General features: G+C 41.6%; 1 protein-coding gene across 1 annotated transcript; it reads left to right on the top strand.

The window, feature by feature from the left end:
* The first annotated feature begins 886 nt into the window (after nt 1–886).
* LOC120407383 (perilipin-3-like) lies at nt 887–16,233 on the top strand. Its single transcript, XM_039542985.1, has 8 exons — nt 887–966; nt 7,210–7,286; nt 8,118–8,313; nt 11,496–11,578; nt 11,926–12,211; nt 13,401–13,600; nt 14,898–15,026; nt 15,222–16,233. The coding sequence occupies exons 2-8, from the start codon at nt 7,227–7,229 to the stop codon at nt 15,570–15,572; spliced, it is 1,305 nt and encodes a 434-aa protein (XP_039398919.1). The 5' UTR covers nt 887–966; nt 7,210–7,226; the 3' UTR covers nt 15,573–16,233.
* Nucleotides 16,234–17,334: the final 1,101 nt, after the last annotated feature.

Raw genomic sequence — 17,334 nt, 5'->3', positions numbered from 1 at the left:
CCCCATTACAGGTACATAGACTGGAAAACTGTCACCATAGCTGCTTGGCACATTTGTGTGTAGGTTATGATCCTGAAGTAAGCAGTAATAAAATTCAAATTCTCAACTGATTTCTCATTGTAACTGTAAAGACACCTTCAGCTAGTATCTACATCCCTGACTCTGATTATGTGGCAACACAGAAGCCCAATAGTCCCCATGCAATTGGGCAGTACACTGTGGACTCCTTAACACATGTTGTGTTTGAGTTCCCTTTTAACCAAACTCCATTGCCTATTAACCGCCCCTGGACAAGGTGAGACATGCCAGGGAAAGCACCCAGAGGACCTTTCTCACCTTCATCTAACAATTGATTTGGTAGGGAAAAGAATCCTTTCCCCCTTTCTTTAAAACACTCTTCCTGGAGCTATTTTGAGATTAACTATGAGATTGCCCTAACCATAAATATGTACTAGTATTACCCTTTTGCAAGATTTCCATTCATGTTCAGACCATTTAGTTTTCCTTCACTCTAGCAACCTTACTGCAGTAATGTCATCTTAACCTGGGTTCTGAAAAGACACTGTCCAGAAAGGGTTAGTGTATGTAGTGGGTGGAAAATGATATAGCTCAGGCTTCTTTCCTTGGTCCTTTTTTGCTCTCTCCCTTTAAGCTCTTGAATCCCTTGTCCCTCTCCAGGCTGAAAATGAACTATAGGAAATGATCAGAAACTTCACAATAGTCAGGAGAAGCTGGACCAGGTGTGGTTGGAGTGGAGCAGAGCTCCTACTCTGGAGGGAGAAAGGATAATTGTTGAGCACACCACAGATTCCAGCCCTCATTAGTCAGGGTGGAGACAGCCATTTTCTGATTGCTTTCCCACATTGCCAGTTTGCCACACCCTGTGATGACATCACTAGTCTCATACAAAAGCTGAACAAGTGTTACTTTTCTAGGGCAGGACAGAAGGAAAGTAGGAAAAGTCAGGTGAGATGTCATGAGCGACTTTAATTTGTTATGGGGGCTATGGTGTTAGTTGGGCTGAATAGTAAAATGTAATTATTTAAAACTAGTTTGATGCTTTTTAATTCTAGTATTAAGGAATGTTTTCTTATGTTGGTAGCAAATTAGTCATTTCTCTTTGGTGTGTATGTTATGAAACCTGGCTTATTTGCTCTCTGGAAAGCTAGGAGTAGATGAGGTGTAAAACATATTAACAATAGCAATACTTAAACTAAGCTCTGGCTATAAATATCTAAACATCCTCAGCCAAATGCCTTAAGCCTTGAGGTAAAAAACTGGGGCCTAATCATGATTCATTAAAAATGTAACATAAGAGTGGCCATACTAGGTCAGACCAAAAGTCTATCTAGCCCAGTATTCTGTCTTCTGCTAGTGGCCAGTGCTATGTCCCCCAGAAGGCATGAACAGAACAGGTAATTATCAAGTAATCCATTCCTAGCTTCTGGCAAACAGAAACTAGGGACACCATCCCTGTCTATCTTAGCTAATAGTCATTGATGAACCTATGCTGCATGAACTTACCTAGTTCTTTTTTGAACCCTGTTATAGTCTTGGCCTTCACAATGGCCCCTAGCAAGGAGTTCCACAGGTTGACTCTGTTGTATGGAAAAAAATACTTCCTTTTGTTTGTTTTAAACTGATTACCTATTAACTTCATTTAGTGGCCCCTGGATCTTGTGTCATAAGAAAGAGTAAATAACACTTCTTTATTAACTTTTTCCACACCAGTCATGATTTTATAGACCTCTATCCTATGCCCCCTTTGTCTCTTTTCCAAGCTGAAAAGTGCCAGTCTTATCTCTCCTCATTCAGCAGCTGTTCTATATCCCTAATCATTTTTGTTGCCCTCTCTTGAACCTTTCCATGTCCAACATATCTTTTTTGTAATGGGGAGACCACATCTGCACACAGTATTTGAGATGTGGGCATGCTGTGGCTTTATATAGAGGCAATGTGGTATTTTCTGTTTTATTATCTATCCCTTTCTTAATGATTCCCAACATTCTGGATGTTTTTTTGACTGCTGCTGCACATTTGAGTGGCTATTTTCAGAGAACTAGCCACAATGACTCCAAGATCTTTCTTGAGTGGTAACAGCTAATTTAGACCCCATCATTTTATATGTATAGTTGGGATTATGTTTTCAATGCATTTCTTTGCATTTATCAACATTGAATTTCATTTTATTTATTTTTTGCATCCAGTTTTGAGAGAGCCTTTTGTAGCTCTTAGTCTTCCTGGGACTTAACTACAATCTTGAGCAATTTTGTATCCTTGGCAAATTTTGCCACCTCACTGTTAACCCCTTTTTCCAGATCACTTATGAATATGTTGAATAGGACTCCCCCAGTACAGATCCCTGGGGGACACCACTATTTACCTCTCTCCATTCTGAAAACTGACCATTTGTTCCTACCCTGTTTCCTACATTTTAACCAGTTACCAGTCCATGGGAGACCCTTCCCTCTTATCCCATGACAGCTTACTTTCCTTAAAAGCCTTTGGTGAGGAACCTTGTCAAAGGCTTTCTGAAAATCTAAATACACTATATCCACTGGATTTCCCCCTTGTCCACATGCTTGTTGACCCCCTCAAAGAATTCTAGTAGATTGGTGAGGCATGATTTCCCTTTACAAAAGCCATGTTGACTCTTTCTCAACAAATTATGTTCATCTATGTCTGACAATTTTGTTCTTTACTATAGCGTCAACCAGTTGGCATGGTACTGAAGTCAGGCTTACCAGCCTGTAATTTCTGGAATCACCTCTGGAGCCCTGTTTTAAAAATTGGTGTCACATTGGCTATCCTCCAGTCATTTCATACAGAAGCTGATTTTAATGATAGGTTACAGATTACAGTTAGTAGTCCTGCAATTTCACACTTGATTTCCTTCACAACTCGTGGGTGAATACCATCTGATCCTGCTGACTTATTGCTGTTTAGTATACCAGTTTGTTCCAAAACCTCCTCCTAATGACACTTTTTAATCTGGGACAGTTCCTCTGATTTGTCGCCTAAAAAGAATGGCTCAGGTTTGGGAATCTCTCTCACATCCTCAGCTGTGGAAAAACAATGCAAAGAATTCATTTAGCTTCTCTGCAATGGCCTTGTCCTTGAGTGCTCCTTTAGCTTCTGGATCATCCAGTGGCCTGACTAATTGTTTAGCAGGCTTCCTGCTTCTGATAGCCTTTTTTTAAAAAAATTATATTAGTTTTTGAGTCTTTGGCTAGCTGTTCAAATTTTTTTTGGCCTTCCTAATTATATTTTTACACTTCATTTGCCAGAATTTAGTCTCCTTTCTATTTTCCTCACCAGGATTTAATTTCCACTTTTAAAGGAGGTCTCTTTGCCTCCTAATGCTTCTTTTACTTTGTTTACTTTGGTGCTCTTTTGGTTATTTTTTTATTTTAATTTGGGGTATACATTAAAGTTGACACTTTATTATAGTGTCTTTAAAAAGTTTCCATGCAGCTTGCAGAGATCTTACTTTTGGTGCTGTACCTTTAAACTTCTGCTTAACTAACCTCATTTTTGTGTATTTCCCTTTTCTGGAATTAAGTGCTACTGTGTTTGGCCACTGTGGTGGTTTCCCTGCCACAGGGAGCTTTCCATTTTTGTTTTCTGTGCTGGTACAAAACATGTCACTGATGTGGTTGAGTTTTTAATCAAAAAACATACTAGTTCTAAACTGTTAAATGGGTGACTGTCACTTATACTATGACAATGAAACATACGGAGAAGAATAACAAGTGGCTAAATTGTTAGAACTCATGAAACTGAAAATGAAGATTCAAAACCTTTTATTAATCCTCTAATTAAAGAGGCAATCGAGCCTTAGGCCAATCTAGTTCTTCTTGACCAGGTATGACTTGCTCCCAAATGTGGATCTTGTTAAGTGTACCAAAGGAACAGACAATTAGCAATGTGAGATTATGTTGCAGTAGGGCAGAAGAGCTTCCAAATCCATTGACTGGAATCCTGTTTTGTTTTGTTTTTTAAATCTAACTAATCAGATGGGTAATACTAAACCTATGCTCCTACAAATGGAAGCTTGAGGGGAAAACAGTGGTTCTGTATAAAGTATTACTATATAAAAATGATGCAGAGATACCTGGTGCAGCTTAAGAAAGTTGCACCTAATGGCAGTGTGACATGAGAAACTACTGGGGAGTCATTCTGTGACTTCTGTTCTAGTTTCTTCCAACACATCCTCTTAAGATGTTATCAAGTTACAATAAGTTAGAGGACAAGGTAGCATTCAACCACAGGCTCTAAAGCAATGTGAAAATAAAGTGGTTGAACTGATAACAGATGTGAAATCTAACTTTGAAGTGTGCTAATATTTGATAGCTGGTGTAACTCCTAAAGATGTGCTACCAAATCATCCAGGGAACTCAGACCAGTAAAAATGAACTTTACTACTGGGCAAACTAAAACCAAGTTTAAAATCTAAATAAGCATCAGATAAACAAGTGTGGCTTTTGTACAAGGAAATTATCCTTTCAAATCTATTAATTCTTTGAGGGCCTAGTGGAGAAAGCAAGAGTGGGAGATTTATTTAGGTTTTTCAGAAGGCTCTTGAGTGCTTCACAAGAAGTTATCAAACAAAATAAACTAATGCAGTGAGAAGCAAAGGTCTGTCCTGAATTATAAATTGGTTAAGAGGAAACTGAGGATAAACATGCTGAAAACTGACCAGAAGTGAAGCTTTCCACTGTTCACCATAGTTAATATTTCATGTACTTGGCTGCAGCAGGGAGTGAGCAGTCAGCAGTTGGGCATGGGGAGAAGGAACTAATAGATAACAATTTTAGTCTAAAACTAGAGGCATGAAGCATGTCAGTGATCTTGAAAACAAAAGCTAGGATGGGTCAAATCAACGTAATCTAATGCATGTTAGTAGACTCAACATCAACATATCCAATGGTGTTCCCCATATACTTAAGTATATGTAGAAGAGACCAACAAAAATGTGCAGTACTGATAAATGTGGAACTTGTATTGCTATGTAATTTCAGTTCTTTTATTCAAGTTCAGCCTTTTTGCATTAAACTGGTGTTAAAAGCTAACCTCAAATATAGTGTTCATTTCTAGTCATCGCAAAGATGTATAGCAGTAATCGAAAGAGTAACACAGCTGTCACAGTATCTAAGCCATGTAAACTTCCATATGAACAGACTAAATATTAGGGCTGTCTAATTTTTTTTAAAAACATGGTGGAGGTTTTCAAAACTATACAGGAACTCATTTAAAACTATGTACCTCTTACACAATGCATTACCAACCTATAGAACTTGCTGTATCATAGAATATTAGTGTTGGAAGAGACCTCAGGAGGTCATCTAGCCCAACCCGGTGGTCAAAGCAAGACCAACCCCAACTAAATCATCCCAGCCAGGGCTTTGTCAAGCTGGGCCTTAAGAACCTCTAAGGATGGAGATTTCACCACGCTCCTAGGGAAATAGCTTTTTCCAATTATCCAACCTAGACCTCCCCCACTGCAACTTGAGACCATTGCTCCTTGTTCTGTTGGCTGTTCTCAGTGGTGGCAGACGAGCGCCATCCTCTTGGGAAGCCCGCTTCAGGTAGGTGAAGGCTATCAAATCCCTCCTCGCTCTTCTCTTCTGCAGACTAAATAAGCCCAGTTCCCTCAGCCTCTACTCATAAGTCATGTGCCCCGGCCTCCTAGTTATGTGTTTGTGGTTTTTTGTTTTTTGTTTTGATTTTTGTCCTCTGCTGGACTCTCTCTCCTTCTCCAATTTATAATGACATACTGGGAAAGAGCTTAGCAATACTAAACATTTAGACTTGCATGCCAGCATGGTGGTACCTAAGGATAACTAGATGGGTGCTTCAGCACCCAGTGCCCAGCAATCGGGTATTAGGTTAAGAACCTCATCTTCCCATATGAATGTTAATTCAGAACAGTACATCTGACTCTACCCACGGCTGGAAAGAGTATATTGGACTAGATGGCTCTAGAAAGTCCTATTTATAAGGTGGCCTCTAATAGAGCTAGTACAAACTCACTATAATGTGGTGATGTCTTGACTTTGACTCTCCAACAAAATCAGAAGAAATGCCCATCTGAATGTGGGGAGGCAGTGGGTGACCTTGAAAGCAGGAATAGAAATTCCAGTTGAGACAGTCTTCTCTGAATAAGAGTCTTCCAGAAATTAAATTCACATGGAAGTAGTACAACAATTGTCTGCCAAACACAATTCAGCTTTAACCCTCTATTCCATTTTTAGCTTGTGTAGTTGTCTCCATCTGAAAAGATGAGATGGACTAAGGAGTCAACTCCTTTGGCTAAATAAAGTTACTGTTATGGGGTTTTCCCACTACATCCAAGTTCAAAAAAACCTGACCCTCTGTGTACTGCTGACCTAGCCCGAGCCACCTGTCAGAAGAAGCCCTCTAACTGGACATACCAAAGGCTAGCCCTCTGGTGGTCAGTATCTGACTGCTCCCAGAGCTGGCCCTATCTAAGGGTACGTCTTCACTACCCGCCGTATTGGTGGGTAGCAATCGATTTCTTGGGGATCGATATATCTATCCCCAAATGCGTTCACGTTGACTCTGCTACTGCCATTAACGTTGGTGGAGTTATGGAGTCAACATGGGGAGCCGCGGACGTCGATCCCGCGCTGTGAGGACGGTAAGTAATTCAATATCAGATACTTCAACTACGTTATTCATGTAGCTGAAGTTGCATATCTTATATCGATTTTCCCCCATAGTGTAGACCTGCCCTAAGTGAGTAACACTTGGCCCCCACTTACAAAGTATTAGACTAATCTTTCAATTAGGAAGGTGGGACTGACCTTGTGACCAGAACTAAAGAAACCAGCAATTCTTGCACTTTTTTTAGGAAACAAGAATTGCTGGGCATGTCTTTTTTTTTTTTCTCAATAGATCATATCATGTCAGGTACAATATGCAATACTATGTACAATATGCTATCCTCTCCAAAAGTCTCCTGATGACTTCATTCCTGGTAGGAGAACTGTCTCTCTTTTTTTTATTTTTTTTTTCCCCTTCCCCTGTGTGTATTTGGAACAGCACCTGCTACTATCTAATGCCCCCTTTTTTACAATAAGCTTTGAAAGCTGGAAGGAGTAGATGGCAATCTTTAGCCTGTTGGACTTAGAGCTCTATCTTGCAGAGAATGGTATGGCTTATGCCTCACCTTTTCATTCTTTTCAGTGGTATCTAACTTCATCATGTCTATGGACGAAAACAAAACAAATGCTGCTTTCCTAGAGACTGATCAGGAGAAGCAGGTAGGTACATTATTGGTTGCAAGTAAGTAGAGTTAAAGCAGGCTTGTAAACTGGCTGGCTTTATTTAAAGAAATATTCTAATTCTTCCAGAAGACATGGGAACAAACTACTGGATGCAATTCTACAGCCTGTCTGCTGCAGGACAAGACTAAGGCACAATGGTGCCTTCTTCTTGCCTTAAACTAATCCATGAGCGTTAAACTAGAAATGACAACCACTGCCATAATGAACTTGCAATGAAATCACATCAAGTCTCTAACATGTTCCCTTTGGGTCTGCCAAAGCCTGACTTCACTGGGAGTTGAGCATAATGATAGAGGCTCCCCAAAGCTTCAGCTCATGCCACAATCTTGTCTCTTATCTGAAGCTTTCTTGGGATTGGTGAAGGAAAAGTCCTACCTTTTTATGTGTGATTGGTGCTAATTGCACCTACTGATCAAACTACTGTACACTATTGGCAAGCTTCAACACTGCCTACAGGTGTGGATAGTAGCACCTTAAATTAATCTGATTGCTTTCCTGGACTTTAGAGGCTAGTAGAGCATCTTGGGTGGGATGTCCTGACATAAGTCTCTTCAGTCTGCAAACATTCTAGTTCTAGCCCAGGAACAGACTTGCAAAACTAATACCAAGTGATAGATTAGTTCTTGCATGGCCTCTCAGCAAAATACTTCTGGTAAGGAGGTATCTGGAGGAGAAACTAACCCTTTGCTGGAGTCCCTGGGAAAAAGTTAGAAGGTACTGATTCAACAGCCCTAAGATTCTCTGGTGTGCAAGTGTTACTGAGAATCTGTTTAACCAGCTGGACTCTAACTTTCTTCCCTTTCTTAGAGTGTAGTGAGTAGGGTGGCCAATCTGCCACTGGTCAGCTCTACCTATGACAAGGTTTCTACTACATACACTGCCACTAAAGAAGACCATTCACTCATCAAGTCAGTCTGTGGTGTTGCAGAGATAGGAGCAAAGACAATTGCTACTGCTGCAGTTGGTGGTGTACAACCAATTCTGACCACACTTGAACCTCAGAGTGAGTAACGCTGTACCTGGGTGCCAGGGGCATTTCTGCAAAAAGGCATATTGGGAGGGAACTAAAGAAGGTGAAGCATCCTTTCCATGTGAAATAGTGCAGGTTTGCTCTGTATGTGCTGACATCACCTCCAAAGAGGAGGATAATAAATAAAATATCTTATTTAGCACCCAAAACTACTAGGCAACATAGACATTTAAGACCAATCCTGCTCTAAAAAACCCACAATGTAAATAAACATGCAGACAGTGGAGGGATGGCGAACTATTAACAGGCCTTTCCTTATAGGTTTTTACTCTTGGCAGTTGGGTTTTGTCTTGACCTTTGGCAACTTTGCTCATCAAAACTGACATTTAATAAGACAGAATATAACAAACAAATATTGCTCAACTTTACAGTCAAATCCTTAAACTTACTGTAGGTTTTATCTACTCCTGTCCAAGTTGACAGCTTACTTACCAGCCAATAAACTGCTGGGTAACTTAACCAGCTAAAGCATAACCTTAAATACTACAGTACTGGCCTACAAAAATCAATTACACAAATCAGATAAAATGCAGCCAGCAGTACAGAAAGTAAACCTTAAGCAGTTTTCATTGAGATGTGGTTTTGCCAGGACAGATAAATCTGACAAATGTCAATAAATTGGAGGATTGGGCCAAAAGAGATCTGAGGTTCAACAAGGACAAGTGCACTGCTACAGACGGGAGACCAACTGGCTAAGCAGGAGTTCTGCAGAAAAGGACCTGGAGATTAGAGTGGTTATGAATCAATAGTGTGTCCTCCTTTGCCAAGAAGGCTAACAGCATACTGGGCTGCATTAGTAGGAGCACTGCCAGCAGATCGAGGGAAGTGATTATTCCCCTCTACTCAGCACTTGAGGCCACATCTGGAGCACTGCATCCAGTTTTGGGCCCCAATACAGAAAGGATGTGGACAAATTGGAGAGAGCCCAATGGAGGGCAATAAAAAATGATTAGGGGGCTGGGGCACGTGACTTGAGGGGAGGCTGAGGGAACTGGGCTTATTTAGCTGCAGAAGAGAAGAGTAAAGGGGGATTGATAGCAGCCTTCAATTATCTGAAGGGGGGATTCCAAAGAGGATGGAGCTAGGTTCTTGATGGAACAAAAAGCAATGATTTCAAATTGGAGTGGGGGAGGTCTAGGTTGGATATTGTGAAATAGTGCTTCACCACCCTGCTAGTGAAACACTGGAATGGGTTACCTAGGGAGGTGGTGGAATCTCCATCTTTAGGTTTAAGGCAGGGCTTGACACAGCCCTATCTGGGATGATTTAGTTGAGGTTGGTCCTGCTTTGAGCAGGGGGTTGGACTAGATGACCTCCTGAGGTCTCTTCCAAACCCTAATCTATGATTCACTGTTCAGATTCCTTAACTTGAAGACACAAAAGTCTTGCTATTGTCATGTGACTTAATGGAGAGCGGGATCAATGTTTTTAGATTCAAAAGGCAATATAACAACATTAAAAACCTAGTTTGAGTTGCCATAGCAAAACAAATTTGTAAGGCCCTACCTGAATTGTGGGATGACTGTCAAAATTGTGGCTTGGTTGTGGACAAGGTATGGAAAATTGCAGAAAAGTAGTAATGGACCTTATTTGCAGTAACTAAGTCATTACTGTTCTGCAATTTTCCACTGTTGGTGGGGAATACACAGCTGAGAGTAGGGGGAGGGGGCTTGCTGTCAGCAGTAACAGAGGGCTTCACTAACTTATAACTTACAGTAGCAGATAATAAGGTGATAGTCAGCATGGATTTGTCAAGAACAGATCGTGCCAAACCAACCTGATGGCTTTCTCTGACAGGGTAACAAGCCTTGTGAGGAGCGGGGGAAGCAGTAGACATGGCATAGCTTGACTTTAGTAAAGCTTTAGATAATCTCACATGACTGTATAAACAAACCAGGGAAATCCAACCTAGATGGAGGTATTATAAGGCAGGTGGAAAAACTGTTCCCAGAGAGTAGTTGTTAGTGATTCATAGTCATACTGGAATGGCATCACAAGTTGGGTCCTGCAGGGATCAGTTCTGTTCAATATCTCAATCTTTAGATAATGGCACAGAATACCCTTATAAAGTTTGCAGATGATCCCAAGCTGGGAGGGGGTGCAAGTGCTTTGGAGTGCATTTAAACTTGAAATGGTCTGAAGTAAACAGGATGAAATTCAATAAGGACAGATACAAAGTGTTCCTTTCTAAGTGGAGTAATCAGTTGCACCCATACGAAATGGGGAAACGACTGCCTAGGAAGGAGTACTGCAGAAAGAGATCTGGACCACAAGCTAAATGTTGCAAAACAGCGAGCATTCTGGGATGTTTTAGCAGGAGTCTTGTAAGCAAGACATGAAGTAATATTTCTGCTCTACTCTACACTGATTAGACATCAACTGGAGTATTGTGTCCAGTTCTGGGTGCCACATTTCAGAAAAGATGTGGACAAACTGGAGAGTCCAGAGAACAGCAACAAATGATTAAAAGTCTAGGAAACCTGACCTGTGAGGGAAGATTGAGAAAATTGGGTTTGTTTCTTCTGGAAAAGAGGGGGGACATAAAAGGTTGTTACAAGGAAGAGGGAGAAGAATTATTCTTGTTAACCTTTGAGGATACACCAAGAAGAAATGGGTTTAAATTGCAGTAAGGGAGGTTTAGGTGGGACATTAGGAAAAACTTTCTAACTGTTGGAGTGCTTAAGTACTGGAATAAGTTGCCTAAGGAGGTTGTGGAATCTCCATCACTGGGGATTTTAAGAGCAGGTTAGACAAACACCTGTCAGGGATGGTCTAGATAATACTTAGCTCTGCCATGAGTGCAGGGGACTGGACTAGATGATATCTCAAGGTCCCTTCCAGGCCTATGATTCTAAAACACTATTTCCAAAGTACCTGCATAATTAAACATTGACCTACTGACAGCCTCTTCCTAGAGGTATAGTAAGCCATAGACTTCTCTCCCACAATCTGCTTATTTGTAGTAGGGGAGCACCTCAGTGTCCTGAATGACAGTCCAGATGCCATTTGTCTAGGCACTGTAAACATTGTAACAGGACCTCCTCTAACTTAGTCTCTTGAAATCAGTTGTCCCAGTTCCAAACCTTCTCTGATACTCCAGGGAACTCTGCTAAAACTGAAAAAAATTTCAAGGGACTCAAGTTGGCTTTTTACAGTTGCAGCAGTAAATGAATATGCCTGCAAAGGACTGGACAAGCTGGAGGAGAAACTGCCAATTCTTCAACAGCCAGCTGATAAGGTAACTTTTTTTGTCAAGAACTGTTTGGACAGAAGGATGCAGCAGTCTTTCTTTGATTTAGAGTAATCTAAACAAGCGGCTCCTGATGTCACAGTCATGGGAGCAGTCCCTGGTCATAAGGCCTTGGCCAAACACATGGCTGCCTTGAAACAGGCTGGCAGTAAAGAGCTGCCCCAAGTGAAGGCTGTTCTGATGGAAGAAACTACTAGTGGAAAATAAGGAAGTGAATTTAGTGCTGAAGCCTGAGACTAAATCTGTATGGATCGAGCATAGCACATCCCCACTAAAACCACTCTTCTACCTATTCATAATCTGTTAACAACACTTTCTTTTTTTTTTTCCCCCAGGTGATCTCAAGCACCAAGGAGCTAGTATCTTCCACAGTAACAGGCACCAAGGATGCAGTTGTCAGTGCTGTCACAGAAGCAAAGGATGTAGTAACTGGAATAATGGGCAAGACAAAAGAAACTGTGCAGGGTAGTATGGATGCCACCAGATCTGTAATGACTAGCAGCATGAGTGCTGTCATGGAATCCAGTGTGGGGCAGAAGGTTGTGAGCAGCATTGACACGTTGCTGGGGAAATCAGAGGAACTGGTGGACTTCTACCTCCCAATAACAGATGAAGAATTAGGTCAGTGCACTCTTCCTAGATTTAGTGTACTGGAAATATAACCCTGACTTCCTGGAGAATGTCAAATGTCTACTCGTATCTTAATTGTATAATCTGCCACTTATAGTATCCTCACAAACAAATGTCCCTCCCATAAAGCATGCATTAAACCAGGAGTGGGGGAGGGTGTTTGGTTTGCAGGATCAGAACTACAACTCTGGCTCTACAGAAATGAACATGCATCTCTAATCTCAAGATGCTAATTAACATGTCTTCACTGATGCTACCTGGTGCAGGCTTTGAGCTGCTGGCCCACAACATGGGGCTGATTGGCATGGCTTCCTAGTACGGCACTGTCTGCAGCAAACTTTAGTTGAATTTAGGATTTTGTGGGTGGGGGTATAGCTGCAGGTACTACAGAGCTGATGGTGACTGTTCACACATCTAGGTCTCTAACATCCCAAAGCTTACTGTATACAACAGATGCTAAAATAGCTTTATTTACTGCTCCTGTTCCCCTTCCTTTTCTAAACAGGTGAGTACTATACAGGTGTTGATCCACTGTAGCCCATCTTATGTAATGGTTTGTATAAAATCTCTTAAGTGCACAGATGTCACAGTTGATCTGGACTCTGAATACAGGGTATTTTAGCAGCATGAACTCTCTACTAGTTGATCAGCTCTTAAAGGCAGTTCCTTAATCAGGATAACCTGTCAGACCTCTGCAATGATGATCTCTTGGCCTACTACTCCACTAGGTAATGGCTTCCCCTACCCAAATCATCTTGTACTAAAGCTATTAAAGAGGCTGACTTGAGACAGGCTGCCAGCACTTTTGCTGTAACTGGAATAGCCTCTCTTATAGGCATCATTGGGAGTCTGCTGCTTACTACAGTAGTGCACAAATACTAATCCTCTCATGACTAGATTAACATGAACACCTGGCATTAGCTATAAATGACTGATCCTATTTTTAGTTCAATTATATGGCCTGCTTGGCCCTTGGTGTATCAAATGAAATCCTCTGGGTCCTGAGAGTTAACTAAGAATGTGTTGTGCTGCACAAGCAAGAATTGGGGAAAGGATTCCTAGCACCAGGGAGTGATTACAACAGATCAAAATGATGGCCTCCTGCCCCATCACCATGGTACTTCATCTGACTCTCTCAGCCTGGGCTAGGATTAAACCTTGTTCTTCTCAATCCTTCCAGTTAAGCTTGCAACATCTCTGGAGGGGTTTGAAGTGGCCTCTGTAGAGCAGCAGAGACAGCCAAAGAGTTACTATGTGCGTTTGGGTTCCCTTTCAACCAAACTCCGCCAACGAGCCTACCAGCATTCCCTGGGCAAGGTGAAACAAGTTGGACAAAGCACGAAGGAGGCTCTCTTCCAGCTTCAGCAAACCATTGATCTGGTAGGGAATGCAAATCATAATTTGGGGGGGGTCCCCTAAAAGCATTCTGTCATGGAGCTGTATAGTGACTAACACTATATATGACTAGCTTTCTGTGGGATGCTTACATTTGCCTACAATAGCAAGGCTTAGAGCATTGTCATTGTGCTGGTGGAGCCTGCTTCACAGGTCAGTCTGTAAAAGCAAGGGGGATTGGAGAGGTGGAGAAATGCTGCTTCCTCAGGATTTGCTGCCAATTTTTTTTTCAACTTGCAAATACTTTCAGATTCACCAGTCATGTGGTGCATGTATCTACTAAGAAAATAGATATTTGCGTCTGACAAAGTGGGCATTCACCTAGGAAAGCTTATGCTCCAATAAATCTGTTAATCTATAAGGTGCCACAGGACTCTCTTGCTTTCTAAGAAAATAGAGGCGAGCAAAAAGCTTTCTCAACCATAAGCAGGGCCCCATGTACTCACTTTCACAGCCATGTCTTGTGAAATCCAGCCTCTGCCACAGACTTCTGCTCCAGAGTCTGATTCAGTTTAAACTGATTCTGACACTTCCAGTGTTGCCATCAAATCCTGGGGACAAGAAATTGATTTAAAAGCATCACTTACAGACAACATAAATCACATGTTCTAAAACACAAACTGTCCCTTTAGATCTGAGTACACTAAAGTGAGATGCCAACACATCTAATTGCTAAACACTTCAGTAGACTATACAAACATTCTTAAACAAGATGTATGTTGCCTTTCATGTCTCCCAGGTAAGATGTAAAAGACAGAGCCATTGTACTGACACACATTCCATTTTGTAGCTGGTTCACTTAAACTTCTAGTCAAAATGAAGCTGTAGCAGAATTTTAGCATGGCTCACAGCACACTGCAGAACTCACATTCTCCCCATGTACTCTGCAAGATGACCCTATCATAAGACAAACCAACAGACCTGTAATGAGCTGCAATTCTCATGAATGTTTCCATGAAAACATTTAGTATGGCATACAGGACAACTTGTGACATGGGATGGGGAGAGCTCAGATGGATATTTAAAAAGTCTCTCTCTCTCTCTCTGTCGTGTGTGTATATATGAGACATCAGCTGGCACATTCCAGAGGACATTCTTTTTTAGTCCCCCTCTGGCTGGGTGATCTACCAATAACCAGAGACGTCATCTCACCAAGGCAACAGAAGCATCACAACTTTTTTTGTATTGGGTGACAGAATTTTGACAGCCCTCTAAAGACACTGCTGTTTCTCACTGAAGTCAGACTTCAAGCATCTCATCCCTTTTCTTTTAATCTCTCCAGATTGACTATGCTAAAGAGGCTGTGGGTCCAAAGCTTCAAGATGGCCAAGAGAAGCTGAATCAAATGTGGCAGGAGTGGAGCAGGAGGGAGATGGGAGCAAGTGAGGACACAGACTCTGCAAAGCCAGAGGTATCACCCTTACTGAAGAACAGTTTGGAATTATTTGAGGTTACCTCTGCTGTTTAAAGCACAGGACTACTAGTAGTTAAAATCAGGGGTAGTATTCAGATGTCATGCATTCAACCCTGCACTCTAATTAGAATGTATGAATGTTTAATACATAGTTGTTTTTTTTTCCATTAATTGCAACTTGCTTCTTCACAGGTGATTGAGTCTCAGACACTGGCTGTTTCACGTAGCATCATCCATCATTTGCAGGCCATCTGTCTCACCCTAGTATCCAGCATCCAGGGCCTCCCAGCCAATATGCAGGACCAGGTCCAGCAGATCCTAAGTGGCCTAGAAGACCTCCATGCTTCCTTCTCTACGGCTGCTTCCTTCCAGGATCTCTCTAGCAGTATCCTCTCCCAGAGCAGAGAGAAGGTGACCAAAGCCCAGGAGTCTCTGAATGAGCTGCTGGAGTATGTGGTACACAACATTCCCCTCACATGGATTGTGGGACCCTTTGCTCCAGCTGGAGACTCTGCAGTGGATGATAAAGTGGAGAAGGACTAGACAATCCTAGCTTCCTCTAGACAGAGGAGGACAACACAAGCTCTGAACTCTGCTTGTAAAGGACATGACAGACCTATAGGTCTTAGTCTTCAGCCTACATTTGACATCCTACAGAGAAGAATCTAAACCTGTGGCTTGCAGACAACTGACATCCATACGTCTCTTGACCAATTCAATGGGTCTAGTACTCCTTGTTCTGAAACAGACTTTTTTCCATGTTTGCAGTCCCAAATCAATTGTTGGCTTAGACTATTTGCACATGCAGGAGTATATGATCAGGTCTAGTGTACAATAGTTTAGCTGCCTGTGAGGCTCAAAGCAAATTCCAACTTGTAACCCTAATGCCCAAAAGTCAGTGTGTTGGTCACAAGCTGATTACTGCAGTTTCTGGGAGAAATATCTCTGGCAAAAGAGCCAATTCAGGTTGCCATCTTGTATTGGAAAGGAAACCCTCTACCTGTAGAGACTTAGTGCAAAAGACCAAGTTAACAATGGCTGTCAATCTACTAGACTCTAAATACAAAATAGGATTAGACTTGATCTCTCTCTGTAACAACTGTCTTTTTGCCTCACTTAAAAGGAAGTGATAGGTTCTGCTTAACATGCCACTGCTATGTGTCAAACGATATTGTATGAAATAAATACTACCTGCATTCTCAAATAAGTCTCTTGATTGATCACCCTATTGTTAGGAAACTTCTCTTTAGAGAATTTGGTTTGGATAGCAATGTACAATTTCATTCCTTGGTCCCTTCAAACAAAGCATCATCCTGGTCCAGAAGGCCTAGCAAGGGCTTCATTGCTTAGTGCTATTCCTAAATGTTGGCAAGAGGTGAGATCACACAAACAAGATGTAGTTGGCAAGCTTTACTGAACAACCACCTCTTTGAAGACCACTCACTGAGCACTTCAGAGCTGGATATGAGCAGATGTTCTCAGCTGACAGTGTCCCATTCAGTTTCCCTTAGTAGAACCTTTCTGATCGATGTTCCCTTTCTCACAACTACCTCCTCCAAACAGAGGATAACTAATGTAACCTTCACATCAAGCAAAAAGCAGTGTTAGCAAATTTAAAGTCTAATCAAGACCTGTGTAAGCAGGGTCTGACTGAATGCTTTCTTTACAGCTAGCTGGGATGGGGAGAGACTTTGGGTGTGTTTATGTAGATAGCAGAGCAGGAGCAAACTCTTACATATTCAGCAGATAGAGTAGTGTCAGTGATCAACTTTGGCTAGTGTTGAATTACAAATCACCTTGGTACTAAATGCAGGGTAGTGAAATTGTTAAACTATGTTGTGATTCCTGTATTCCTACAGGAAAGCATGACTGTGCTTAACCTGTCCCAAATAAAGGGTCACCCTCAGTTGAAAGGGTTACTCCTGTAAGAAGTGGAGAGATGGTATGGTAAACACCAGGTAATATACAGAAACCTTTGACATTGTCTGTCTGCATTGCATTTTGATACCTTCCTAATGATTCCAGCACTATACACAGCTTGCTCTCTTACTTCCCTAAGTGGTCATGGTAAAGCAATGGATGTTGTAGGATAGGGAAGCATAGCTGTGAAAAAACAGAAGGCCTGGAGAGCAGTCTGTCTTCACAGATGCCAGTCCAAAGTAAGGCTTTATTTCTGACCTCTGCACTTCAGTAGAACTGGTTTCTAACCTCTGACTCCTTTAATTGGCAGGGTAGGACATACTGGCTGAAATAAACTAAGAACTAAACTGATCTTAGGGGTTGTTTTTTAGTTTTGAGGGGAAAA

This window comes from Mauremys reevesii, linkage group 6 (genome assembly GCF_016161935.1).
Source record: "Mauremys reevesii isolate NIE-2019 linkage group 6, ASM1616193v1, whole genome shotgun sequence".
NCBI classification, from domain to species: Eukaryota; Metazoa; Chordata; order Testudines; family Geoemydidae; genus Mauremys; species Mauremys reevesii.
This window is presented reverse-complemented; position numbering and strand designations above follow the sequence as displayed.